General features: G+C 38.0%; 2 protein-coding genes across 3 annotated transcripts; one reads left to right on the top strand and one right to left on the bottom strand.

Moving 5' to 3' along the window:
• Nucleotides 1-226: 226 nt before the first annotated feature.
• Nucleotides 227-15,926, bottom strand: cars1 (cysteinyl-tRNA synthetase 1). 2 transcript variants are annotated; one of them, XM_088295428.1, is made up of 23 exons: nucleotides 15,795-15,915; nucleotides 13,689-13,916; nucleotides 11,096-11,187; nucleotides 9,617-9,705; nucleotides 9,444-9,540; nucleotides 8,753-8,851; nucleotides 8,444-8,593; nucleotides 8,124-8,264; nucleotides 7,778-7,866; nucleotides 7,557-7,678; nucleotides 7,356-7,468; nucleotides 7,132-7,260; nucleotides 6,899-7,028; nucleotides 6,038-6,141; nucleotides 5,837-5,934; nucleotides 4,628-4,817; nucleotides 4,381-4,449; nucleotides 3,544-3,625; nucleotides 3,335-3,415; nucleotides 2,197-2,264; nucleotides 714-773; nucleotides 533-616; nucleotides 227-391 (listed from the first exon to the last, which is right to left on the bottom strand). In XM_088295428.1, exons 1-23 carry the CDS (start codon nucleotides 15,814-15,816, stop codon nucleotides 245-247), a joined length of 2,484 nt encoding a protein of 827 aa, XP_088151554.1. In that variant the 5' UTR covers nucleotides 15,817-15,915; the 3' UTR covers nucleotides 227-244. The 2 variants fall into 2 exon arrangements, with proteins under 2 accessions (XP_088151554.1, XP_088151555.1); XM_088295429.1 differs by lacking the exon at nucleotides 13,689-13,916 and having other exon boundaries at nucleotides 15,795-15,926.
• Nucleotides 15,919-27,616, top strand: pex16 (peroxisomal biogenesis factor 16). Its single transcript, XM_088295433.1, has 11 exons — nucleotides 15,919-16,215; nucleotides 16,335-16,370; nucleotides 19,550-19,626; nucleotides 19,856-19,989; nucleotides 21,276-21,376; nucleotides 21,558-21,638; nucleotides 22,276-22,431; nucleotides 22,979-23,051; nucleotides 23,624-23,743; nucleotides 24,559-24,623; nucleotides 27,278-27,616. Exons 1-11 carry the CDS (start codon nucleotides 16,083-16,085, stop codon nucleotides 27,334-27,336), a joined length of 1,035 nt encoding a protein of 344 aa, XP_088151559.1. The 5' UTR covers nucleotides 15,919-16,082; the 3' UTR covers nucleotides 27,337-27,616.
• Nucleotides 27,617-27,978: the final 362 nt, after the last annotated feature.

Raw genomic sequence — 27,978 nt, 5'->3', positions numbered from 1 at the left:
ATGGGAATCAGGTGCGTGATGATTAACAGGGAACAGGTGCGTGGCTGGTGAGGACGAAAAGGCTGAGAGGGAAACGCCCCTACACAGCTGACAAAACAATAACAGAAAAGCACATGGCAGGAAGGAGGGAAGAAAATAACAACAAAAACACTGACATGGCCGACACAATGTACGCGATTGGCTTGAAAAAAACAAAAAACAAAAAAAAAAACACAGACCATTGAACTGAACTTTTAAAGATCATTTAATTATTTTTTGCCTCTCCTGACTGCACGCCCCTGCTCAAAAGATACTCTCTATGTAGCTTCTCTTGGTTTTCCAAAAGCTTGCGCAGTTTCTTTTCTTGTCCTTTGCTGAGTTCCTTCCCTTCAGCATCATGAGTAGGGAAGCCCTGTGGACAGATGAAGAAATGACATTACAAAATCTGCACACACGTCCAAAACAATTGGTTCATATATTTCCGCTTCGGGATGTCAAAAGGACATTTTAACAAAGTGACAGATGTAGTAACAAAACTTGGATAATGTGTTACCGTTTTATCAAATTTGGAATATTTGTCCGTGTCTGCAAGGAACATCTCAAATGGAGGGATCTTCATTTTGGCCAGCTTAGCCATCTGAAACACAAAATCCACGAACAAACAAATCAGGGAACATTGCAGTTTGATGAAATGTTAAGTACATTTTTGATGAGCTGAAGAGGTCAAAACTAACCTCCAGTTCTTCTTTTTTCCTGGCAGCCTCCTCTTTCTTCCTTTGCTTCTCTTCCTCCAGCTGCAAACACAATAGCTCGCACTTCAAACCTTCCGTCTTGTATTCAAATACTATACATCAATTAACGGGCCTCTAATTTATTCATCTCATTTTACTTATTAAAGAACCTTGCCCATGAATACGAGTGTGGCGAGCAGTGCGCTTGGCGAGTATGAACCTGACTCCCCAGATGCCTCAAGTCAGGAATATCTAGCATGCCTCAACCTTCGACTACCGCACGTAAGTAACATGAGCGTCTTGCGCCATGTTAATGCATGTGCGAGCAGCCCAGCCAAGCTTTTTGGGACTGTCACTGCAGTTCAATTATGGGGGGGGAATCTGTGAATCTGTGATTCTGTTTTGTCATTCAATGACTTTGGTGAGGTTTTTTGACCAGCTGATCTGATTGATGTGCTCATCAGTTTGCCATGAGAGATCATCAGGGGTACAGCAACAAAGGATCTAATTCCACTTAATATTTAATTTGGCAATGCTTGGCAAATCAGACTTTTTTTGTAATCGTCTCACATTACCAACATCGTTTTCGACCAGGTCTATATTGACCCGTTGGATTTATTCAGTTCAGCGATAATCACTTGCGTTCTGCCACCAGGATATACTCTGGCACTTACTCTTTAAAGCCATTTTGAAATGGCCTGTAAGCAGAGGTGGGAAAAAGTCATATTTGCAAGTCACAAATCATGTGGGAAAAAAAAAAAATCGAAATAAAATTAAAGCAAGTCGAGTTGCCACCAAATTTCAAGCAAGTCAAGTCAGAAAACCTTGCACAGTCACAAAATACGTAGGAGTGATAAAATATTATTTTCTCACTTATCATTCCACAAAAGGATATTATCTCTAAAAATTAAATGGGTAGTGGTGGCGAGACTATGTTTATGAAAACGCCATAGTCGAAACGAACTGTTCCAACAGTTTTCACAAACTATTACCACTCCTTGTCACTCGATTTTTGTCGGGTTCGACTTTGTTGTTTCTTCATTTCATGAGGTGCAAAACGTGTTTTGCTATCTTGTTTTTGTCATCAACGAAATAATTATTTAATTCAAGTCAATAAACCTCTGAGTTGCTCCCACACTGTTGGCGTTAACGTCGCCACTTCACACCAACTAGTGACGTTGGCTGCGTTGCCACGTTAGCGTGAATGAAACAAACTTCCTCTATTCCTGTTAGCTACCTGCCTAAAAACTCAACTTTTAAGGCAAACAGTGTCAAAATGCAGATTTAAAAAAAACAAAAAACAACATAACTTATCAAATCTCCAGCACGCGGGCGACCCTCATGAGGAGAAGTGGTTCGGGTAACGGCTGGATTGATACTATGAAGCCACACATCCCGGCCAATCAAATTTGAGTCAACTCTCCCACGAGGGAAGCCTTTGTCCTCAGTCACACATTGCAATGTAAATGCTTCCACCTCTTCTTACCTTGATCTTCTCATCCCTTTCCTTCAATAAAATCTCCTTGTCCACCAGTTTCACCACGGTTGGCAGTCCTGCAACAAAGTCACACTGCATAACTACATGATGAATAAAGCTCATTAGGTCTTTAATAAAACTGAATTGGTGTTAAAACTGTGATATGTACAAAAGAAATATCTTTTTTGGGTTACAGTAAATTATTTGACCATGCATGTTCTTGTAATGTAAGAGGAAACCCCACACAGATACGGGGAGATCATGCAAACTTTATACAGGAAAGCCATAGCCGGAAGCGAACCCTGCACTTCCGAACTCTAAGGCGGACATTTTAGGTCCACACTGTAGGGAAAGGCCACCCAGATCATATTTTTTTTGCCTGTATGCGACCTGGATCAGATTTTTCTTATGGGAGCCTGAATGACTCAATAGCAATTTTTTCAAATCCGACTTGGGCCACTTTGATATTTGGTCCTATATTGGATATATATGGGATTTCTTTGGAACGCAACCGCAGCCTGAACATGCCAGGCCACGTGTATCTGTCATTGAAGTCATCCAGAGCCTAAAATGTGATTGAGTGAGAGTGCTGGCGCTGGGAGATCGAACATGCAAAGTTGCTTTGAGTGAAAGTGTTGATTTTGTATTTTACTTTGATTTAATCCCACTTGAAACATGAAGCATAAAATGGTGAAAATAATAATTCAGCCACTCATTAATTTTACGCACGGCAATGACATCCTTAGTGACATCTCCATGAAATGAGATGGAAAAGCCACACCCATCATTACCCCAAATACTATATTTCCACCTCCTATCGAATCACGCTTCTGCAGAAATTCCCTGACACGCTGGACCGCATTTACTTCCGTAAACAATACGCCTTGAGTGACGTCGTCTCATGGAAGTCACTTTGGGGATGCAATATTTTCACACATTAGACAGACCACAATCACATTTATAATGTATTGTGAATGCTTACACAAAATCCTTTTTGTACCGACTGACGATGACGGACACACACACAGACACGCACACGCACACACACACGTACAAAGTGTACATAAACTGTATTCTATCATATAGTACTGTCAACTCATGCAGCAGTTGACTGGCAAAACTTGATCAAATTATAAATGAATGTTACCTTCATGATCTTCAAGACGGACACCCAGCTCTGGTAATGTAACGTCACGGACTTCATCGCAAAGCTGCAGCAACTCTATGACTGGTAGATAAAGTTAAAAATTAATATTTACACTTATGGCGAAAAAAAAACACTTTTTAAAACTATTTTTAAGTTCCACTTAAAATGTTGCAAGACAAATCAAAGCAAAGCAGAATTCTGAGTCTTACCCTTCTGCTGCCTGGCAATTGTTCGCACTTGCTCTCGGTAATTCGAGAGGACCGAGAGGTAAGGCATTACAGTGGTCTCCAGCTATAAAAAAAAAATAAAAATAAAACAACAAAAATATAATCTCAGAATTTTTTAACATTAGTTGCTATACAATACAATTTTATTTGTAAAACACTTTTTTTTTTTTACAGTTGCAGCTGTAACGATGTGCTTTATAAAACAAAAAAGTGGCAATAATTCAATAACAATCCTATTAAAACATCAACATGTGTCAACTATACAGCAACAGTATTTGGCTGTAGTGTTAACAAATCTTGTAGTTGCATACAATAATTTATTGTTACAAAACATTCAATCAAATTCTTCTGAAAGCAAAAGAGATTTGATTCTTAAAACAGTTTTAATGGGCGTCATTGACTACCTGCACATGAATGACAAATGTAATGCTGTAACAACATAAGTTGTGTCCAGGCTGGCCAACAAATATTACAAACGACTAAAGTAGGAAATCTTTGGTCACCGTCACAATGATATTAGGGAAAATATATTCTTTGGTGGTCTCAAAACTGTTTCACCGACAAAACGTATCATGAGGATGCCGTGGTGAAATTCATGGCAGGTGAGGCACACATATATGAAGCAAACAGAATGCCGTGTTTGCCATTAAATTAGCAGCCACTCATTAAAAGCCGATAATGTGGTATTGTATGACCTGATATTTGAAGTAGATTTAAAAGAGAGTGAGCAACCCTGCAATTATTATTGCATATCGTCATGTCCTTACCTGCACCCCCCTCCCCAATAAAAGAAAAAACAAAAAAGGCATCACATCTTACGTCAACGTCCTGTCCTTGTCCTCCAACTGGGAAACCAATGGGCTCTGAACCTTCAATTGCACCAAATATCTAGAAGACATCAACAACTTTTTATGAGAGGGTCAGACATAAACACAGACCAAACAATTTGACATCATGGGAATTTGAAAGTAGTAAAACAGGAGGTGCCAAGACAGAGTGACCAATGCGAGCTAAAAAAAGTGAAATGGGCTTAGAGCACCAGATGCCTTATTACAAATCTTCTCACCTTGAGCATTTGGGTGAGATACATGGCGATACTTTCCATGAGCATTCGGTTGGGTCTCAGCTTGGCACTTTTCTTGCTGGCGATATAGCTGTTGCTCTGGCTAACCAACTGCCTCATCTCCTCCATGGCTGTGCGGGTATCAATGTTGTCACACAGAGCCTGGTGGATCGTTGACTTCCTGTCGAAAAAACTAGGGAACACAGATCATACAATTATTTGCTACTGTCATGTTCTAATTGCCCGCTAATTTATATTACACCACATGGAAATAATAATAATAATAATTTGCCCTTTATTAGTCCCACAATGGGGAAATTCGAGATTCGAACCCAGGCCTCCTGGGGAGACTGGGTCCTGAACGCGGCGCCTTAGACCACTCGGCCATCCTGGCAGCCATAATAATATTCCCTTTATTAGTCCCACAATGGGGAAATTCGAGATTCGAAACCAGGCCTCCTGGGGAGACTGGGTCCTGAACGCGGCGCCTTAGACCACTCGGCCATCCTGGCAGTTGTTGCAGCTCCAGCTGTTGTGAAATACGCTCTATAAATAAAGTTGTATTGTATAAAAAAAAGAAAAAAAAGAGCAGGAACACCTACAAATTTGTCAATTCGAGTAGTACTATTGCGGCTGCAAGACCCCAAATCAGTGTTACGGAGTGTAAACTCCATGTTGCAAAATGAACACATACATCTTACAGCAGCGATGGGATGAAGTTTGTTATTTTTTTTTTTTTAGAAACACAAATAGTTCTTCAAATACCACATATGAACATGGAGGGTGGATCCTGTTATAAAAATGTTAAAAAACATGGAAAAATAAAAGAAAATCTGCGAATATGTGAATCACCAATCACCACTAGATGGCAGTCTAGCAGTTATGCTGTCGTCTAATGATATTTCATTTACACTAACACGCCCTTTCCACTGAAGAAAAAAAATTCCAGTATGTGGTTATTTTGTTGTTTGCCTTTAAAAATGTATCATCAAAAACAAAATAGTATAAGCACATAGGGACGCTTAAATGCAAGGACTGAAGGACTTTAAGAAGATGACGGTGGAGGGCGACAGAGGGATATTATTTTTATGACGGAGGACGAAAGTGTGCCCAGGTTGCGGATGGACGACGCGGGACGGACCGGCAAAATTGGGAAAAGTGTCCATCTATGCAAAGAGGATATCAGCTTCTACATTCGACACTGACTCCAACCTTTTGTTAAGTGCCCCCTCTGCTACATCCCACTTTTCAAACTGCCCAGTGATGTCAGTCGGTGCACGGAGAATGTCCTTCACATTTAAGAAGAACTCCTGTTGCACAAAAGGATGAAAACAACACATTAGAAAATACCATTTAGGATAAACTTTTTTATTTTATTTTGAGTGAAAGATCCACTTGGCCCGTATCACATACATTCAGGAACTTCTCGTACTGGACAACTAACTCCATAGTGTTGGGGGAGTAATCCAAGGTATCTTTCCACGAATGCATCAAGAAAGCTAGACGGAGCTGGCGGGCTGCAATAACAATCAGGAAAAGTTATTAGACTATTTCCAATTCAGTGTCAAATTTTCTCTCAAGATATCACAGTAATGTGAAACTATCTCATAAAAAAAGCTAAATTGCTTAAATAGGTCTGAAAAAACTTGAGGTAAATAATGCATTGAGATATGATGACCATGATGAAATTAAACATCAATATACTTTCAAATATTGACTTATTTAAGATGCTGTCGCACATATTTATTTCCTAGTTGGTCAAAAAAATGCTCCCATTGAGGCGTTATCTTCTTCTCTTGGGAATGAATGTAAAGTTTCTAATGGCAATCATTCTGCCAATAAACTGGACCATGCGCAAAAAGCCAGATCAGACGTTTGCTCAATTGATGTATATGAGGCTTTAATTCCAATTCCAAACGAATAGGCTGATTGAGTGAATGCAACTTCTAAATAATTCTAACAGAGTCAGATTAAGATGTTTTAAAATGTGGTTTCAATTTATGCAATATTGTATTTATTTAAGTGCATGTAAACGTCTAACAAAAGCCTGGCTATAAGAGTTTTGTTTTGCATGACATTGGTGTTTTACAACAGTAAAAGAAAGCCTCTGGACCAATAATACAAATTGGACATTTACGTTTAACCAGAGTCACATCGAGTAAAATTGGCGTCAATACCTTTTACTCAAATAAGTTAGTCAGTAAAATGACACATAGTAACAAAAATGTGATTATTGATTTCACTATGAGGGAAAAAAATAACTAAAAGATGTACCTGTGTTTTTTGCTAAGGCATCCTTAATGGTAATGAAATTCTTCAGAGATTTCGACATCTTGCACCCTGCAATTGTCAGGTGACCAGTGTGCAAGAAGTAACGAACCCAGTGATCATTCTCAAAGAAAGCCTAGGAAGAACAAAAGCATAAATTAGATTTCGTCAATTATTAGCAGCTGAGCTGGCCATGTTTTACAAAACATTGAACATTAATGAAGAAAAAAAAAGTGCACCTCCGACTGAGCCAGCTCGTTGTCATGATGGGGGAATCTGAGATCAAAACCACCACCATGAATGTCCATAGACTCCCCCAAGATGGAGCCAGCCATGGCCGAGCACTCAATATGCCAGCCAGGCCTTCCCTATTAAAACGTTCAAAATATATTTTCAGACTTCTATCAATTGTACTCTTCACAAAAGGCTCTCAATTAGGAAGCAGAAAGGAAACGATTCTCACCTTTCCCCAAGGAGAATCCCACGAAGGCTCTCCTGGCTTGGATGCTTTCCACAAGGCAAAGTCATTGGGTGACTTTTTCTCACTTAATTGGTCAGCAGAAATGCTCAGGTCACCTACAAGACAGAAAAAAAAAATCCACCAAAATATACAGTAAGTCTTGTAAAATTCTGCAATGCAATACAGTAATTCCAAACATGTTACCTTCTCCCTCTTGTAATGCCTTCTGATCTCCGACTGCCTCCGGCACAAGTTTGGCATACGAGTGCTGTGGACTGGCATCAAACTTTGCCGTGTTAAAGTAAACGGAGCTATTCGATTCATACCTGAACACAGCATTTGACTTATTAGCGTTTCAATTGAAATTATGTCGGTTGTGTGTTTAAAGCAAATAACCATTGCTTGGCACCCTCTGTTTTATTTACCCATAGCCATTTGCGACGATCTTCTTCACAAACTCCACAATTTCTGGCACATACTCACTGACACGGGTAAGGACGTCAGGAGGAAGAACCTGGAGAACAGAAAGATCATTTTAGCACAGTTCAGTCGAGTATACTCTCGGGTCATTTTTTTAAATATTTGTTTTTTTCCCCCCATTTTCTTCTGAAATGTACATTACACAGTGTCAGTTTTTCTCTTTATAATCTTGATTTGATATTTAGCATTGACTCAATTCCGTCCTTACATGTTTGATAGATTACAGGATAGACGCAGAGTGGTTTGTCACCCAGCATTATCTTTCTGATAAAAGTGCACCCTGCTACGTACGTTCAAGGCGTTCATGTCTTTATGGTACTCTCCTTCCCAAAATTTCGGCAGAATTGCGAAGATTGAGTTGTCTGTGACTTCACTTCCAAACAGACCGTCTAGCCAGTCAGACAGCATGTCCTTGGAATTAACCAGTAGTGCCTAAGGGAAAGAACACTTTACCAGTGGATTTTCATGTTAAACAGCCGAATACTGAAACTATATCCTCATCTATTATATTTTATGATAAGGTCAAATGAAATTACACAGTTGTTTTGCCAATCACTAAATGTAAAATAGTAGGAAATAAATTTGTTGCTGCAATTAAGGTCAATTCCTACCTGGGCCAGAGGTTGCACCACATCATCTGCAGCTTTACTCTCCAACGCTGCCTGCAGAGGCTGCAGAGCGCCAGTGATGGCGGCATCAAGCCTTTCTAGCATCTGTTTCTTGTCGGCGTCAGTTGTTGAGGCCAAACGGGCCTTAAATGGCTGAGGGAAAACAAGTACGGTAAACATTTTCAAATCATACTGCCACTGCTAACGCATTATACTCAAATATCAAGTTAAACTTTTAGAATAACCTTCATTTGTTTGTAACACACAAACTTAGAGTTCATGACACCAAAGTTGATTTGTGTAACTTCTCACCACTCGGGCAGTCAGCACATCCTTCAGTATTTGAGCAGCTTGTGGTTGCTTCTCCTTGTACTGGTCCATAAGATAGTTCTGACGTGCCCTTTTAATGATCTGACACAGATAAAAAGATACAAATCTATTTCTTGGACGGATCTGCGTGGAACAGGCTCATAATTGGAATCACAATCCCTTAATTTCCCTGAGTGGAAAAAAATGTCCACAAATTGTACTAAACATGACACTAATCAAGGCTTTCTTGTCAGCTTCCTCGTGAGCATCTGTTCACCAAAGTGTTGGTTAAAATGCTTGTGTTTTAAATAACAGACTTGAGGATGCCATCATTTGTCATCAACAAGAAGAAATTTTGCAGTGTAAGAATAGCAACAAAAAAATGAGACCATGTGATGGAGAGTTGTAATTTCTTTTAAAACCAGCAGTTTTGTTTTAAATCACATCAATATTTGAACATTTCCCCTCAGCATCGAGTTAAACAATGCACAGGTAAAGTTGGGGTCACGTCATAGTTGGGGGCGAGGCATTTCACAGAAAACAATTCTTTCCGCAGCATTGTAATTTTTTAATCTGATATTCATAATAAGTGATATTCTATAAGCAATCATTATTTCTCTTCGCTCAAAAATTCTATTCAGAAAATTGGACCCCCACAAACTAGAAAAGTCATTCTTTCTAAGCTTTTACTTACTTTGTCATCTATGTCTGTGATGTTCATGCAGTAATAAACATCATACTTGAAGTAGTCCTTCAGTACTCTCCGCAGAATATCAAAAGAGATGTATGATCTGGAAAGACAGAAATTATTAGTATGAAGGAAGGTGGTCTGGGCAGGTGGAATGCTCTTCACTGGGTCCCGTTTACCTGGCATGTCCCATGTGGGAGGCGTCATACACTGTCGGCCCACAGCTGTACCATGTGACCTTGTTTCCATTCTGAGGAACAAATAGCTCCTAAAAGAGTTCACAGGAGCGGAGTTAATAGTTGATGAGTGCGTGTTCTGTTGAAAACAATGAAAACTCATCTGCATCCTTACTTTCAGTTCAGTTTCTTTAATTTATTTAGATATTTTTACAACATGCCTTTCACTCACAAATCATAATGTGCAGGACTGAAATGGAAAATAATCAAAAACATGCCATTATTTTTTAAGGGCATTAATACGACGATAAAATGCTTGAGCATTGTCTACTTTGACATTGCTGAATGTTGACGCTGAACAGAACACAAGAGTAATGCATGAAACTGTTACTTAACGTTCCTCCTAATTTTCCGTGTGCCTGGGCATTCATGCAAACTGAGTATTTCTTCGACAATGTTGTGCAACATCAGACATGCACGCAGTGGCTTAACTAGTATCACGCCTATCCAAAACCTGAGATCACACCAAGTTATACGATGTAAGGTAAAGTGTGAAAAAAAGAAAATTCAAAACATCTAAATCAAAATATAGGATAGGTTATCATTAGTCAGAGACTAAAATGTGCCCTGGTTTGCACAAATTGGTTAAGGATTCGGGATTTTAGGACACCTTTTATGTCACGAATAGGTCCAAATTGAAGTGTCCGGAAAACAATGTAAGTAAATGGGAATTGTATAATAATAATAATAACAACAATAATAATTACAATAATAATAATAATACTTTTTATTATTAATATTATAAATGAATAATATACAAATATGATAAAGTGCAGAGTGACATGAGTGATGCTTTTCATCACAATGTGCGGGTATAAAAATTAAAAATCAAAGTAAGTGTTGAATAATGTCATAACTCAGTACAGTAAAAGTGTTGAGATGCTTTATACTTGTTATGTAATAATCCACAAGGAGGATTTTAAGGACTTTACCTAGCGCAAGAAATAAGAATTTTCTCAAATTAATTATTTAGATGTTACAAAAGAATATTCAAAATCGTTGGAAGGCAGCTAAATTAAGCTCTCATGTTGTACCTTTTTTGTACTGACTGGTTTTTGCATTTGCATTCTTTGAAAATGTTGCTATATTATCAGTGCAGTATTTTTATGACGGCAAAATGTTGTAATTACTTGTCTTCTTTCTCAAATACCATACACATTGAAACTCAGAGAGCATTCTAAAATAATCATGTTGCTTTCAAATGGTCATGGTCCATTTTCTTTTTTCTTTCTAAATTTTATATACTATGAAAGGCAGGCAGTTGACGGTGACCATATTTTAAGAAATGCAGTACTGCGCTTGATCAGCCTTGATGTTTGAATTTCATTTAAGGAAATTTAACCAAGGTTTATGCTGCTTGAATTTTGGTAAGTTTTTAACATTAGTGAATGACATTTTATTTCAAATAAATATCTTCCATACCTTTGCTCTGGTTAGACTATTATAGAGTCGAAGTTGGGGAACAGCTGTTCCAGATGGCGGAGACCACTGAGGCTGTACTCTCTTTCCTTTCCCTGAAATCAGATAGTCAGAAATATTAAAGATGGGCCAACATTTACTTCATTTGGCGACTGTCAATACACTCCATGCAAAACACTGATCTTGAGCGATGTCATTCCTCGGTCCACCTTCCACAAACAAGGATTCTAAATTAATTGGGTTGTTGTTTAGATATAAGACAATAAACCGTGAAAGCACAAGTCCCATCACTTTATTGGACTACATTAATTAAGTGCACTTACTTTACAGAGCAGGAAAGATGCACTTTAGTTGGGCTCGGATTTAGTTTCACAAATGTTGACTGTACATATTGACCGCTCATGTGAAAGCATATTTCTAACATGATACATAACATCCATGACTGCTCCTAATCTCTCCTGTTGGAGACTGACAGTGACCACTCAAGCAGTTTGTCCTGCCGTCACACGGTCAGGACGTGAATCAGAATTGGCATTTTTGCAATCTCCCTCTGGAGCAGCCTCCTTTGTGGGAGTAGACCAATTAGACATTGTGACACTGTTGACTGTTTGGAATTCTTTTGTGACTGAACTGGAACATCTTTTTAGATGTGCCTTGGGTGTGTCTTTCCAGGCAACAATACATGGCTGAAAATGTTGACTATTAAATGGATGTCTGTAATAAAACGTGTGTCAAACTTGAAAATTATTACCATATTATCATCAGTTACTTTTTCAGGGCCCATTCAAGCACTGAGCCAAATCAAGGTCGGAAGAGGTGGAAAAATTACTTGGCATTTCCACTGAATCATTAACGACCAAAACAGATTTTCAATGACAGTAAACATGGAAAAAAAAAAACTGTGCTGCGCGCATTAAGTGCCTATTTCATTGTGCATTTATCTGTCAAAAACAATAATCTTTCGGGGTCTACGTTAGCACTGGTCTCCATCTACAGCACTCAAACTATTCAACCATAATTTAAAAAAGTATGCAAAGGCTGCAAGCATACAGTAGCATGCAATAAAGCAGGGGTTTCAAACTCATTTTAGCTCAGGGGCCACATGGAAGAAAATCTATTACCAAGTGGGCCAGACCATTGAAATCATGATCTATAACAAAACGCAATACTTTGAAATGTTTTCATAAAATAAACACTTTATATTGAATATAGAATAATAAGAACTAAAAATAAAATCAATTATCAAGTGTCAGGAAAAAGTCCTAATCAAAATATGTTCAAGGAATACTATAAAGTGCAAAGAATTGAATTGAATACAGAAAGACTTCAAGTAACATTGACAAATGCCTCCCATTTACCATTATATTATACGTATACCAAATTTGTCATCTTGTTGTTTAGCGAACGTTCAACTGTGATGACTTAGTCTGAACACTGGGTGGCACCCACGTAATGACATAGTGAAAGTGTACTTGACAGAAGAAAAAGAAAAGTCACGAACAAGAAATGATGTCACGTCAAATATTGGAGCACTGTGTGCTAAGCTAAGCTAAAAAGTAAATAAATGAAATTTTTAAAATGCACTATAAGACTGAGCCGAATATTCAAGTGCGTGAATCACTTTGCGGCGATTGAAAACTATTACCTGCGCTGAGTGACGAAGCTCAATGCTTAGGTGAATGCTTGTGTAGTTCCCCACTTTCTATCACTTCAGCAATCATTCATGTTAGCTTTTTACAAATTACAAATTGAAGAGCGCTTTAACTGCCATAATAAGGAGCAGGCCAGCTCACACATGTTAATGCCAGCCATCAAAGGCAATGCGCATGCATTGAAATAGTTTGGTTTTGTGATATTTACAAACATGGAAAGACGGGTATGTCACTGTTTCCAGAATGCATTGTGTGGTGCAATGCATTTAATCAATGAAGGTATAAGGACGTTAATTCTTGTCATATGTGTTTATGTTAGCAGTAGCAGAAGGTGTCATATTTAACATATTTTGATTTATGTGGCAAGATGTTTGTTTCTTTAGAAATCAAAGTTTGTAAGTTAAATAGTGACAAAGATGCCAGTTGTTCAACTTGCTATGCTCATGTGAGCATGGCTTGTAAATAACAATAAAATGTTTGAGTGAAAGGCTTACACCTTGACCACTTCATTGAAATGTTCGATACAAATGAACAGATTTGCCGTTTTGGAGAAAGTGTATTGAATTAGGTACAGAGATGTATATTACTTGTATTCAACTAAATAATATAAAAGTAACTATAGCCTAACTGAACAGTGACTCGCAGGTCACATTAAACCCGTTTGCGGGCCATATATTTGACACCCCGGCAATAAACCAACAAAAGTATAAAATATCTCAACTCAACTATTTTTTTTTTTAATTTGAATGTTTGTACATTTTGCAATTAAATGCAACAAGTAGCATATGCAATTGTGCGTATGATGAAAGGCAAACGCGAAAGCGTTATTGCTAGCGATCGTGCTTGTAGGGGTGACTAGCCACATTCCCTGCCTGAGGACCTTAAAATCCTAGCTGGTTCCACAGACAAGTCTCGACTGCTCAGGTCTTCAACTGTCTACTCACTGCTGCTTTCTGGGCTCAGGTCCTGCTGCATGGATGTTATGTGTCTGTACCAACGCAGAGCGTGGACATGTTGTGGGTCTGGGGGCCTGTGGAGAAGCTTAAATGCTTTGTGGTCAGTCTGTGAAGGGCTGAAACCAGCCAGGTAGCTGCGAGTGGTTAGGTAGTCATTCAGTGCCACTGCCAGTGCAGCATCCTCTTTTATTTGGAACAAGAAGCCATACTCAAAGGCTGAAAAATAGAAAGAAAGAAAGCAAATAGTTGCAGATAAGACTAGGCTGAGCCAGCCTGAAACAAACAGTAACACCCCGACAGGTCTCCCCCTTGGGCAGCTGCGATTAGATTAGTTTACCCAGTGAAGGAAAAATTAAGGACAGTGCAAATGAAGCAGAAACCTCCTGAAAGTTATGCGGCAACTGGTAGATCAGTTTGTCTTCGACTGTATTTTGATTTCATCTTTGCTATGATGGCATGCATTACCGTTTCAAGGTGTAATTTGGATTTTACTTTAGTGAATAGTAGATTTACAAATGACAGAATGCAACACGGAATGTAATGCACCATATGGCTAAAAAATGAGGAGCTTTACTCCTTACAAAAAATACAAACAAACAACAACAAGAAAAGATGCTTTCACAGTAACCAATGCAGAATAAGCAATCACACTATTCTGATATAGTCATAAAGTGATGCAAGTTTTCATATTTTGAATATTATAGTACAGTTCAAATACAACTTTTACAAACCCCAGTTCAAATGAAAGAATGTTTTAGATGTAAAAAAATGAAACCAAGATCTTGGTCATACATTTAAAAAAAAAAAAAAACTATTATCCACACAAAATGACCTTGCAATGGTCTTTCAAAATGAAGACATAATATGGTTATGAATACGATCAAATACACACACACACGAGACCACCCTAACCTTGCAAAACAGCATTGTGATGTGTTTCTATATGCCCTATTCAGTACTGAATTCCATTGCACTGTCTTCTTTATTTATCTAATTTATATATTTGTCTGTATTATTGTTGTATTGCACTGGAGAGGGGAGCCCTCTAATCTCGTTGCACACTTGAGTACAATGACAATAAAGGGATTTCTATTTCTATTTCTATTTCTATTTCTATTTCTATAAACCATTAGTGTAATAAACCAATAATTGAAATCAACAGACAGAAACAAATTAAATAAACCTAAGCAAGTATTTGGATCATTGAAAAAAATGGTATGTAAAGGTTTTGCTCTATCATACACACTAATAGCGAAGGCGAACGGTTTCCTGTGAGCATCCTCCACTGACTAAGAATGAAAATAAAGCCGATCCCGTCAAAACGAAACCAAAAATACACAAGAAGTGATGGGAGCAAACAACAACTAAAGACCCGTCAACACTCTACAGAAAGAAAATGGGCTTACAGTTTAATTAAGTTGTGATCAAACACACCAGCAACTGGGACCATAACCAAAAATCATTTTGATTTCGAGTTGAAGATTTAAATCGAACATGGACCACATTTGTGATGAACGAAAATCAAATTTACTGACTTGCAGCAGCCTATAACCGCAAAAACATGTCTCGGAAAACAGCTGACATCTCAGTAATAAATTGTTAAAATGTGTAAACTAATTCAATTGGGATTTATGAAAGGTTATCTAAATCTTGCACAATAATAAGAAAAGATCAGATTAATTTCTTTCGTGTTGCATTGTTTAAACAGGTGACTAGTTACTAGAAAATAATCAAAACTTTCAAAGTTTATAAGCTCAGGACGTCAAAAAATAAACATTAAAACAATAATGACAAATATACAACACACAAATAAATAAACACATAGTTTCGGGGCGAAATGTCCATTTCGTGTAGAACGGGATTACTTGGGAATAATAGTAATAATAATATATATATATGTTTTAAATGTGTCTCTTATTTATATCAAAGGTGAGGTTTTGCCAATGAGTTTCGCGTGTTCCGATTGTCAAGCCATCTAGGCAAGCCCATATTTTACAGTAAGGAGCGAAGCTACGTACTGTTACATGAGTGATCAAGACAGTTAAAAGGATCATTTAGAACTACGCCACAATGGTGATCAAGTCGAAAAAGTACCTTGCTCTCCTGTGGTCGACATTGCTACGCTGCTGGATGCTGATGCAACAATAACGTGTCAGGAAGAAGAAACCGAGCATTAAATACATATGGTCGGAACTAATGTTCACCTAAGCACTCGGGGGGCGGGACTCAAAGAGAGCAAGGACCACTTCTACGGAAATGTGTCCTGTAGGCGGAAGTGCATTATGTTTGCTTGTGCTTCTGTAACTGCAACATCTATTTTAATAAATAACGTTGTTTAGAACAACCTTTAAATGTTGAGTGTGGATCTGTGTTAGTTGTAAAATGTCTCGCTATAAAGAGCACATTGATAAAGTGACTCGGATTTATGAGCGTTATAAAGAGTACGTTAGAAGGAACCCAACTGCAACGGCCCAGATAGAGAGCACAGTTCGGACCATCTCTTACCTGATCGCAGGTGAGGGACTTCCCCGATTATGAACAATGGTTACAACATAAAAATGCACTGCACCTCAGGAAACCACCACCATCAAACGCTGATTATTTTTCTTTTTTCCTTTTTTTTTTTTTTTACAGGAAGATTTGCAGATTCCCATGAACTATCTGAACTTGGTAAGAAAAATCTTAGTCATTTACCTGCAATATTTAACACAAAGATAACTCTAGATATTAAGTGCCACCAACCCCCCCACCTTTTTGGGGGTGGGGGGTGGGTGAGTTTAAACTTTGTTAAAATATTAACATTCAACAATCTTTCGTAATACCCAATAAACTGATAATAAAATGATTACTCATAAAGTTACTCGTTGTGTACAGCACTTTGTTTACATCGATGATTGCCTTAAAGTGCTTAATAAATACAAGTGAGTTGAGTAAAGCTGCATGCACATTGCACAATATCACATGAGCGCATGGATGAGAGGCAAAAATGTTCAGCATACACTACAATCCACTCAGTAGGCATTTGGTCGGTACCGATATGCATGTCATTAACATGACATAAAACTATTTGACTGTTGTTCTCAGTCTTTTGATCTGCTTCAACTTGACTCTTTATTTTCATATTTTCCGTTTACAAACTTATTATTATTTTATTAGGCTAAATCATTGTCAATAAAAGGTGGGTTTCAAGGCAAATGCACACTTTGACATTAGATGAACTGTTTCTGATCCACTATGATGAAAAAAAAGAATGAACAATTAATTGACTCGTTATTATTTTTAAGGGGCCAGTTAATTTCAGAATGTTCTGAACAATTGTTCTCCATTCCAATGTTATATTGAGCTGAAAATTACTGCCCGTTGTGTTTGTGGCTCATATTTCCATCTTTCTTATGATTCTTAATGGTCAAGTAATCCAGTCTTTATATTCGAATAATAAGCTAATTCAATTACATGTTATATTACATGTACTTGCAATTCAGTAGCCGCACGAAACAAAATTCATAAAAAAAAGGTTCAGTATAATAATATTTATTATTTCAATTAGGGCTGCACAATTATGAAAAAATATTCATTTGGATTATTCTCGTAGAAAAAGACAAAAGTAAATGTATAAATGGAAACAATATTAAGACCAATCATATTTATTTTATCTTAAAATAAAAAAAAGTCAAAATGTATAAATTCTAGTATGATTTCCTTGTATAAAAAAAACAGTACATTGGCATTTCCTTGCTATACACTTATAAATTGCCATGGAACTGTTGTAACATCTAAATAAACAGAACACCGAAATTTTGAACAAAAGTATACTCACTATAGTATTACACATTGTATCTTAACAATGTTCTGTGTATAATAATATATACTGTATATAATAGTTGTTTTTTACGATTATGCCAATTTAGTAATCGTTGATTAATTGCACAGCCTTATTTTCTATGTTATAGTGTAACAGTAGGTGGTCATTTGAATAACTCAGTAAACTATTCAATGAAAATAGTTACTGAGACACACCTACATCACTGCACTTCAAATAGAATTACCATCCTGAATGAGAAAGAATGAAAATGAAAGCATGTCAAAAGGAAACGGAAAGGAAGGAGAATGATGCAATGTATGGAAAGGGTATTATAAAATAAGTTTTTTAAATCATCTTTAGGCAGTGAGTCTTGAAAATTGTCAGCGTCCTGTGAAAAACACGTATGTCCATTTTTGTCATTATTTATTTATTTAGAGACTGCATCCTTCAATTTGGGATCAATTAATTTATGATCGGCTAGCTTTGTGTTTCTATTCACAAGACTGCATGATGGACTTACACAATATATTGAAAAAAATATTGATATCTTGATATTCATCCATTCAATATGCAAAAAAAAAAAAAAAAGACAAGACCACTTAAATGCGTATCGCCACCCAATAGTTTGATATTATCTAAAGGAATCATAACTTAATTAGCTCAGAACATTTATTTTGCTGAAAAATATTTTATTAGATAATAACAATGTCATTTCCTTATGTAAATGTGAAATATTGCAATAATATCGATATTGCGATATTCAGCAACCATATCACACGTTTTTACAATATGGTGAAGTCCTAATAAACACTACAGCAAACTGCAGAGCAAATCAAACTCAGCCCAAGCGTGTTAGCACTACACTATGTCAAATACATACTATTCACACATCTTTTTCAAACCCAATTGACACCAAGTCAAAAGAGAACGGCACCATGCAATGTTGCATAAGAAAAAAAATAGGTTTGTGCAATCACATCCATCCAATCTCTAATGTGTCTTGTCTTCATTCGGGTCCCAGGTGTGCTGGAGCCTCTCCCGGATAACTTGGGCTGAGAGGCAGGGCACATTCTGGACTGGTGCCAGTCAGCCAATCACAGGGCACATACAGACTAGACAAACTCGCATTCACACCGAAGGACAATTTTGAGTCTTCAGTTAACTCAATGTGCATGCCTTGAGATACGAGTTTAATTTGTTCCGTCACCACACTCTCAAATCACCATTGAAATGGTTGGAAATCGCATTGGTACATGAACTACGAAAAAACACGAGGTTTTGAACTTTATTTTATTGCCTCTATTTAAAATTTATGGCCTTTACACAAACCCAATTCTTTAATAAATCTAAAGGTGCTGCACGCACCAAATTGTCCATCCTCTCATTTATAACCAGAATTGTTGGGACAGGAGGTCGATACAAACTGATATGATTACACGACTAGATTGTTCACAGTCCATAATGCTCCTGGAATTTTATTTCATATAAATAGAGGTCTTGCTCGGCCTCGGATTTCCTTTTAGCTTTTAATAGGCACATACGGTCACATAAAATACAATTATTGTATTGTGTGACTGAAAGGATGTTCTATATGTGTACTTTTCTGTAACTGTCCAGTAGAGATACTATAAAAGAAGTACAAGTTGATGAGAGAAACAGTTTGCTATATTCAACCAATATGTCTTAAAGTGAAACTGAAACCTAGTCAGAAGAAAACTGAAAGCAATGGGTAAAATGATGCAATGGGTGGTAATGACTTTCTTTTTTTTTACGTATTATGTTAAGTCAACCACATTTTCATGTAAATTGTGAAGAGTCACTTTCATGTAGTAGAATAAAATAATGCAAATAATGGAAAAAAAACGGTTGTGTCATAACATGGCAAAGTAGGTGACCGAAGTGATTAAAAAGAACAGGAAGTCAGGTAATTTGCAGTATGTACACTATTTGAACAGAAATTATTTTAGCTTTTAGCTTCCCCCAAGCAACAATTATTTGCGCATTTAGTTTATTATTGGCATGTGTTAATATTTGTGATTTTTTTCAGTCTATTCTGCTTCCAATCTCCTGGTTCTGTTCAATGACAGCATTCTGCGCAAAGGGCTGAAGTGTGCCCTGACTGTGGTGAGCATGACTAAGGTTGATGGCTTTTTCATTGTTCAAGCGCCAACGATTTCAAGATGGATGAGGATTGAAGAAACTGTCTTTAGATACAAAAAGATCTTGAACAGAGAGACTAATTACAGAAATCCAGATTAATCATTGTACTCTTTCTTTTCCTTGCACAAGTCATGCTTGGATTTGTGCAGACGTCTTGTGGCCGTAATGTTCACAATAATTTTCTGTGGTCCAGTCCATCTCACAGCAGAGAATCCTCACCTGGCTGTCTGTGTTGGAGTATGTTGAGGTGTTCCTGGAGATGGGCACCCAAAAGTTGTGCGGTGAACTTGGCTGCTGGCTGGTCATTGGACTCATTCAAATTTTGAAGTAAGTGACTTTTCTCAGCATTTGCGGTGACTGTACTGTACATACAATTGAAATAGAAATAGAAATAGAAATAGAAATCCCTTTATTGTCATTGTACTCAAGTGTGCAACGAGATTAGAGGGCTCCCCTCTCCAGTGCAATACAACAATAATTGGATCCAGAAGTAAATTATTTAGACGGTGACAGTGATGCACCTCCACATTAAAGGAATTATCCAGCCGAGATGGCCCATTTTCACTATGGGTGTCCCGATCCGATAATGTCTATTGGATCAGGTTCTGATATAAGCCCAAAAGCCCGTATCAGATTCTATCGGACTCCATGCAAAATGTCCGACATTAGCACTCATAGAGAAGCTGTCCATTCAGGAGTCTGCTCCTATTCTTGTCTCCAGCAGCACCGAGAGCAAGCGTGCATGGCCCACGTGATCAAAACAACCATTTATGCAAAGGAGCTTGTGAAGACGGACTGGGAGTTATTAAAAAATATTGAAGTTTGCGGTTAAAAAAAAAAAATCACACGCTTACGCACAGCTGTCATTCACTTGAATGAGATTCGTAGCTCATACTCGCCTCGATTGTCAGCCAGCACGACTGTTGTTGGCCTGCCTCCATTTATATTAAACAGCCATAAGATCGGAAAAACATTAGTAAGATATAAAAATAAAGATCATATTATGTTGTTTTTGGTTGTATTCGTTTCGTCAACATATTGGAGCAATCCAAAAGTAATTAAATGTATTCAAATTACATTAATATTATGGTACTTGGATTACATTGCTAACTGCATTTTTAACAAGTAACTAGTAAGGGTATGTATGTATCCAGTTAATAGTCTGATGCACCCCATGTTTGGAATAAATGGGTCATATCGTCTCATCGCTACCGGTGCTGACTATTGTTATTCTGTATAACAGTGTAACTTGATCGACTCTCTTCTAACAATTTATACCAAAAAAATAAACGACTGGATCAACAGTAAGTTACATGTATCATTCCTGCTCATATCGTATCAGCCGATATCTGAATCGGAAATTACTATAGGCCGTAACATCTGTATCGGATCGGAAGTGGAAAATGTATCAGGAGACCCCTAATTTTCACTAACAAGGTTAGTTTATATATTTTTTGATCAGGAAACAGAAAGTAGTAATCATTTTATTTTTTATTAACAGGGTCTTATAGGAGGGTGAATTTTAGTACTGATATAATTTTTACATGCAAACCTACGTTTATCATTTGCTGGTCCTCATCTGATGAACTTTTCCTCTCCCATTAATCCCATAGGGCAGTTTTTCGCCTTGTGCTTCTTTTGTGGTACAAATCGGGCATCCAGACTTCACCGCCCATCATTCCCCTTGACAGGGGTGCGGAGATAGGAGGCAAAGGTTAGTGATGTAAACTCTGGTGGCTCTCTTTTATGCTTGACATTTTGACTACATGTTCCCCCCCCAATATTGTAACATGTATTCATCTTCAACGAAACATTTATATGTTACAACCCAAAATGAGATGACCCAACAAAGATAATGTAGGCAGTTGCTTGTGTTCATTTCCTGTTGTGCACAGATGATGGTCGTGTGGAGCAGCAAGGTGATGCCTGCTTTGTGGGTCAGAGGTCAGGCCGCGTCATCAGATCCCTGGGCAGCAGTAAGCGTCGTCTGCAAGACACTCACTAATTGTCTCACTTTGTTTTTATTTACTGATCTCTACAATTTGCATAATTTACATTCACATGAGTCTCCTCTTTGTAATGAGAGAAGACATATTTGTCATGTTTTACATGAAAATGTGAATGAAAAGAAGCATAGAGGAATAAACCAGTTTCTTTCTGCCTCTTTTAACAGGAAATGCTAAATCTAAAATAATTGACTTTTCACATTTTACTTGATACTTCCATCATACTTTTTACATATAAGTATATTTTCCAATAGGCACAATTAATGTGCAGTGATTCAACGTATTCCATGATGTGAATTTTAGGCCATATTGTTTGGACTTCAGTCTCCAAATTAGTATCTGACAAAAAATATGAAAAAAAAATGCATATGATATTGCATTCCTAAACAATGAATGTGTATGAAATATTCCACCGTTAGAGTGTTAGATTTACGTTCCATTATGTAAATGACAGTATTTTCAGCTGTGTGGAACTGCACTGCATCATACAAACTTGGTCAAACATTTTGTCTAAATTACATGCAAGTCTATATTAGGAACACCTGTTGCCAGGTCAAATCTGTCAAAGACACATTCTCCACATTTCCACATCTCTGTGATGTGGCAGCTCCCTCCGCGCAGCCTCGGCAGTGGGGCGCAGCCAGTGAGGAGAAGAAGATGAGTCGGAACTTGAGGGAAGAGAAGCTCCACAGCAAACCGACACCTTTGAGGCTCCAAGAGACCATCGCTGAGACTGTGTACATCAGTCGACCTCTTGTACATTGTATCCTTGCTTATTGTACCATCTCTGAAAAAGAAAAGTTTGGTTTGCATCACAAATATACAGCAGAATGTGAGTTGGTGGACCCTAGGCCTTAAGTCTGATAGCCATGATCTAAATTGGTCCTAAATTGTGAATGGTTCATTGCATTGTGTCCTGCGATTTGCTGGCGACGCGTCCAGGGCGTACCCCAAAATAGGTCAGGATAGGCTTCAATTTCACCCAAAGCTCTTAATGAGGATTAATGCTATTAAAATGTATGACCGGATTTCCCACCAATCACTGTTTAATTGGTTGAATCCTCGTGAGGTTTCTTTCATTATTTGTGTTGAGGTCAAACTGCTAGCCTGAGGTGTTGTAAAATCTTGTTAAAAAAAACCCTGATTAACGTTGATGATGCACTTAACTCTTACGAACATTACGAACAAGCCATTTTCACATGCATAAAAAAGAAAAACACAATTTAAAAGTTACACTCTAGAAAACATGTGAATGTTCTATTGAAGCTCAAATTAGGCAGTTGTCCTTAATGTGTCCTTTTTGACTGCAGTACTCAGCCTCGGACTGTGCGGAAAACGATCCTGGAAGCCATGGCTTGTCTCCGCAGGTCTGGAGCTTTCTAGGTTTGTAAATCACTCTTTTTTCCCCCCTCATATCTGGACTAAATCTTTATAGAACTGGTGTCAGGCATGACCATAAATGTTGGAACGTTTTTTTGAAAACCATCCAATAGTTTTGATATGTTGAAGTGGTCATAGGTAGGGATGTCCACATGGATGCCAATTAATCACGTTTTGGACATAATAAGCTACGAAAGTACAATGATTTTCCAATGGGGAGTTTAGTAATCGGACCCTTCAAATGACTCAAGTGTAAAATGGAGAGAGTGGAGGGGGCGGTTTTTTTTTCCAAGTCATCACTTATTTCCAAATTTCCCAAAATGAATAGATAAAAATGAAAATGATGACTAAGTTCAGTTTCCTAATCCAAAAATATTTAAACTACGCTTGTTAATGACAAATGGGTCGTCACACCTGGATAATTCCTTTAACTATACCAAAGAAAAATATGTTCTTTCCATAAAACTATTGTCCAAAGTGTCAAAGTAGGATGTTATTGTTTTTGTCTTTTGACACTTCTCGAAAAGTACTCAGAATTTTCATTGCCTCCTTTTTTTTTCCGTATTTCTGTCTAGCTTTGCAGTGCTCCACGAGAGAATATTTAACAACAAATGGGAGAGGGAAGAGATGAGGAGAAGAACCTTTCTTCTACTCTACTACCTTGTCCGTTCACCATTTTATGACAGATATTCAGAGTGAGTATGCTTGAAAGCCACCAAGCACACACTGAACAAATGGGAGTCCCGGATGGACGGCCTGTTGCATCCCTGGGACGGAATGCCCATCTCTGGTGATTATGGTACTGATGTGGGAAAACATTCATCAATCTGTATTTCATGAACAAAATCCATACCAGTTGTAGCGACAATCTTATGAAAATATATTTAATAAATGGACGACAGTTTGAGATTTAATACCTGCACTAAATCTGGATCACCACTATGGGGCACTAATGTAAATTCTAGCAAAATGGTGGAAAAGTCCTTGATGATTGATGAAGGTGCTACATTAAAATTATTTAATTCAGAGTTACCAGATTAGTGATTGACAATTTGGTTTAAACACACACATATGACAATGTTTGATTTATTTTTTTAGTTCAACTTAACATACACAACAGGTGATCCGATCACCTGTAGTTGTTACACAATGTTCATTTTAACTGGTTCGCGGTTTGATGATCATAAAAGTGCATTTGATATGTTAATATCACCACTACCACTTTACATCTTTCAGAACGCGTCAATACAAATATGCAGTATGCTCCTAAATGTATTCATGTCTTCAGATTGGTTCACACCTCATTTGGTAGTCCAACTTTTGTTTTTGCTGTTGAAAACCAACCAGAGAACAGAATAATTCCAAATTTATTAAGGGAAATTTCAGCTACTGAATTTCAACTTCTGTCAGACATCATCTGTCTTCCACGGCGGACCTCGATGATAGAAAAGTCACAGTTGTTTAAAATTAAATAAATCGGAGTAAAATAATGTTCTTTTTATTTTTGCAGGGAAAAGATTCTCTTCCTACTGCAACTTCTGGCCAAGCATGTTCCTGGAATAGGCCTCATAGCACGTAAGTATGACTGTCTCTGGTGTGAAACTTTTAAAAATCATGATGAGTTGTTCATTTCCTGTCGTCGTTTGACAAATACAGTAACTGGAATAGAAACTTGTAAACCTTCACATAAATTGTATCAATATTTTGTTCACAGGTAATCTGACTAGAATCTGATTATTGGATTTGACCGAATCTTGAAAATGGGTTGTTCAAAAGGGGAAGAAGGATTCTGAAATTGGATTAGATCACACGTCACAGTTGCTCAGGGCTCAGACAACAACCAATCATGACTCAGCTTCAGAAAACAGCTGAGCCGTGACTCGTCGTTACCTGAACCCTCAGCAACTGTGATGTCATTTTCAGTTGACAAAAAGTAACAAAATGCCCCCCCTTCCCCCCCAGATGGCCAAAAATTGATGAATTATGCTGCTTAAGTCATATTCCACAAATGAGATATTAATCAGAATGCCATGTTTAGACTAATGGAGGTGCATAAAAGATATTATTGTAAAGAATTATTTTGGGTTGACTTGGGCTTTAAAAGGTTAAAATCTTAGATATGCCCTTATTAGCTATTGGAATTGACTTCTGAGTGGTCTTTCAACACGTAATGAAAGTTCAGTCAATATCATATTTATAAGGTGCTGGTTTCTATGGACCTTTGTAAGAGGTATGTGCTAAAATTTGAAATGTTTTTTTTTTTCTCAAAATGACACTTTCAACATGACAACACTGAAATTGCTATAATTTATTTTATCAATTATTGAGGTACTTCCATACTCCTAATATTTTACATCCTTTTTAAAGGAATTTAAATATACTATTAGAATCAAGGCTGGCCCAGCCTGTAATCAAAATAAGCAGCTGCTTAGGGTCCCCTGGCCACTAAAGGTTCCCAATCGGAACATTCATGCCATTCTCGATGGAAAACAGCAACGACATTCATGGTTGTGCATGACGGTAACCCGGTGAGAAGGCGAGCTTCAAAATAAACCTTAGAATACATGGACATCAATGCCTTAGTTCCTTTTATTTTGAAGTTGCCACTTAGTGGTATGGCAGCTACAGGAGTTTGGGCCAGTTGTTATTGCCGTCACAAACTGCTGCCGCCAACAGCAACACAATGCCACCCCGTAATCATGTTGAGGTCCTTATTGAGGATGCAAAATAGTGTGTATGATGTCATCTCATGGCTGAGTCCCCTCATCCACAAAATAGTAACAAATACAATCAGAGATAAGTCGACTGTTCGTTTTGCATGTGTCCAGTAATTCACCCCAAAAAAATTGAATGCCGTATTTTCCGGATCATAGGGCGCACCTTAAAGTCCCAAATCTTCCCCAAAACAAACGAGGCGCCTTGTAAAGCGACGCGCCCTTTATATGGACTGAGCATCACTCTCGACCATCAACCCTTTTACTCATTGGGCTGTTCGGAGTGCATGTTTGCACACCCTGCTGGTCAAAGTCTGAGTCACCTATGCTTCGAATTGACTGTGACTCATACATTATGTGACTATGGTGTTTGGGTGATGGTGTAGGAGAAAGCTGGACAAAAGGGCAGCTGTCCACAATGTGTATAGTCTGTCTTATCATTTATGTTATTGCAAGCAAGAAACGTCTCAGGTTTAGACAACAGACTGCAAAATGCCCAAAGCACAACAGCACATCTCTCTAAACAGCCATGTGATTGGCTGAGTCTGAGTGGCTCCCAAGAAGCCATTGCTGTAATTGGCTAAGGCTGAGTGGCTCCCAAGAAGCCATTGCTATAATCTTTTTGTGTTATTTTTATTTCTTTTTGGTATATAGATGGCATGAGAGATACATGTTTTGTCTTAATCTTATTTCTTTGTTTCATTGTTTGCTTGTATGCTGAGTTTTTTTGGTTTTGATTTGAAACCGTGACTCTAAGGAGTGTGGTGACCAGTGAAGTCCCTCCCCTGACGTTGTCTAGTAGACGAATTGCCATGACACCTCTTATTGATTAGGGTCAGAGTTATTGGCAGTGATTCCTAATAGTTTCAGGACGTCTGTCATTGACTTGGGGTGATACCTTTGGCAGTGATCCTTAAAGGGATTGAGTCCTGGTGAGTTAGCATCAGTTAGAAAGCGGAGCTGGTGCGAGCCACCGCGAGCTGAGCTAGCTAGCGCGGGTAAACTGAGCTAGCCAGTGCGAGCAAGCTGAGCTAGCTAGAGCAAGCTGAGCTAGCTAGAGCGAGCTGAGCTCGCTAGCGCGAGCTGGAGCTGAGCTAGCGCCTTGTAGTGTGGCGCGCCTAATATATACATTAAATACTGAAATAGCACCCTCAGCTGGTGTTGCGCCCTTTGATGCAGCGCGTCTTATGGCCGTAAAAATACGGTATTTGGATGGAAATCCTATTTTTATAAAGATCCGGCATTTAATACTGTACACTTCAATAAAATATTTCACTGGGAAGTTAATTTGAATTTTGACTTCAGTCGGATTGATGTATTACAAAGTCAGATACAACAGTTACAATAACAATCAACATCAAAAAGTATTTAATTTTCAGGTTGATTGATCACCAGGTCTAGTAAGTCAGTTTCCATGATAATTACCTGCAATTGTAAAAAGTGTTTTCAAAGTGTTTGGTTGTTTTATTTCAAGTGTTATTGTCCCTCTCTAAAAAAAAATGGATGTTTGTTCAGGGCCTCTCATGGATTACCTTCCCACCTGGCAGAAGATCTACTTCTACAACTGGGGATAAGGCAGAAAACCACAAAGTAGATGGAAGGACACATCAATCCTGTCTAGACAATAGAAATGTTGTCCAGTGTCAGATGGAGAAGCCCATCTGAAATAAATATTTTGTAACAATTTGTCTTTCCCCTCTCAGCGCCCTTGGCTGCAGTTCTTAGCATTTGTAGCACAACACTGCAGCTGCGTCTCTGACAGGTGGAGACTGTCTACATGTCAGATAACTCGTCCAACATTTTGTGACGTTTGCAGCAAAACTGAGAATGCGCCCACAGAAAAACCATGACTGAGAAACTGAAAGACATTTCAACAATTCCTTTGATAAATGCGGACAGTTACAAAACGATTTGATGCTGGGGAGACAGGTTTTGCATGGAATCAGTTGACACTAACAGTTACTATGCAGTTTTTGACACACGGTGCACATAAAAAAAAGTGACACTGCAAAAGCACTTTTTCAGCTGTTGTACTATCAAAAACTGTGTAGTTCCTCATTCTTTAATTCATACTGGGTTACTACGTGACAACCTCATTCTACTGAGTCTGTGCACTCATTTGTAACATCCATTGTGAGCGCATTAGTGTCCAGAAAAGTGCCATATAGTCTGATGCATTATTACTCCATAGATCAGTTACTAATAAGTCTTGTGAA

Source organism: Idiotropiscis lumnitzeri, chromosome 5 (assembly GCF_059441095.1).
Source record: "Idiotropiscis lumnitzeri isolate Australia: NSW breed Sydney's pygmy pipehorse chromosome 5, RoL_Ilum_1.0, whole genome shotgun sequence".
NCBI lineage: Eukaryota > Metazoa > Chordata > Actinopteri > Syngnathiformes > Syngnathidae > Idiotropiscis > Idiotropiscis lumnitzeri.
Note: the sequence above shows the minus strand (reverse complement) of the source record. Positions and strands in the feature narration are given on the sequence as shown.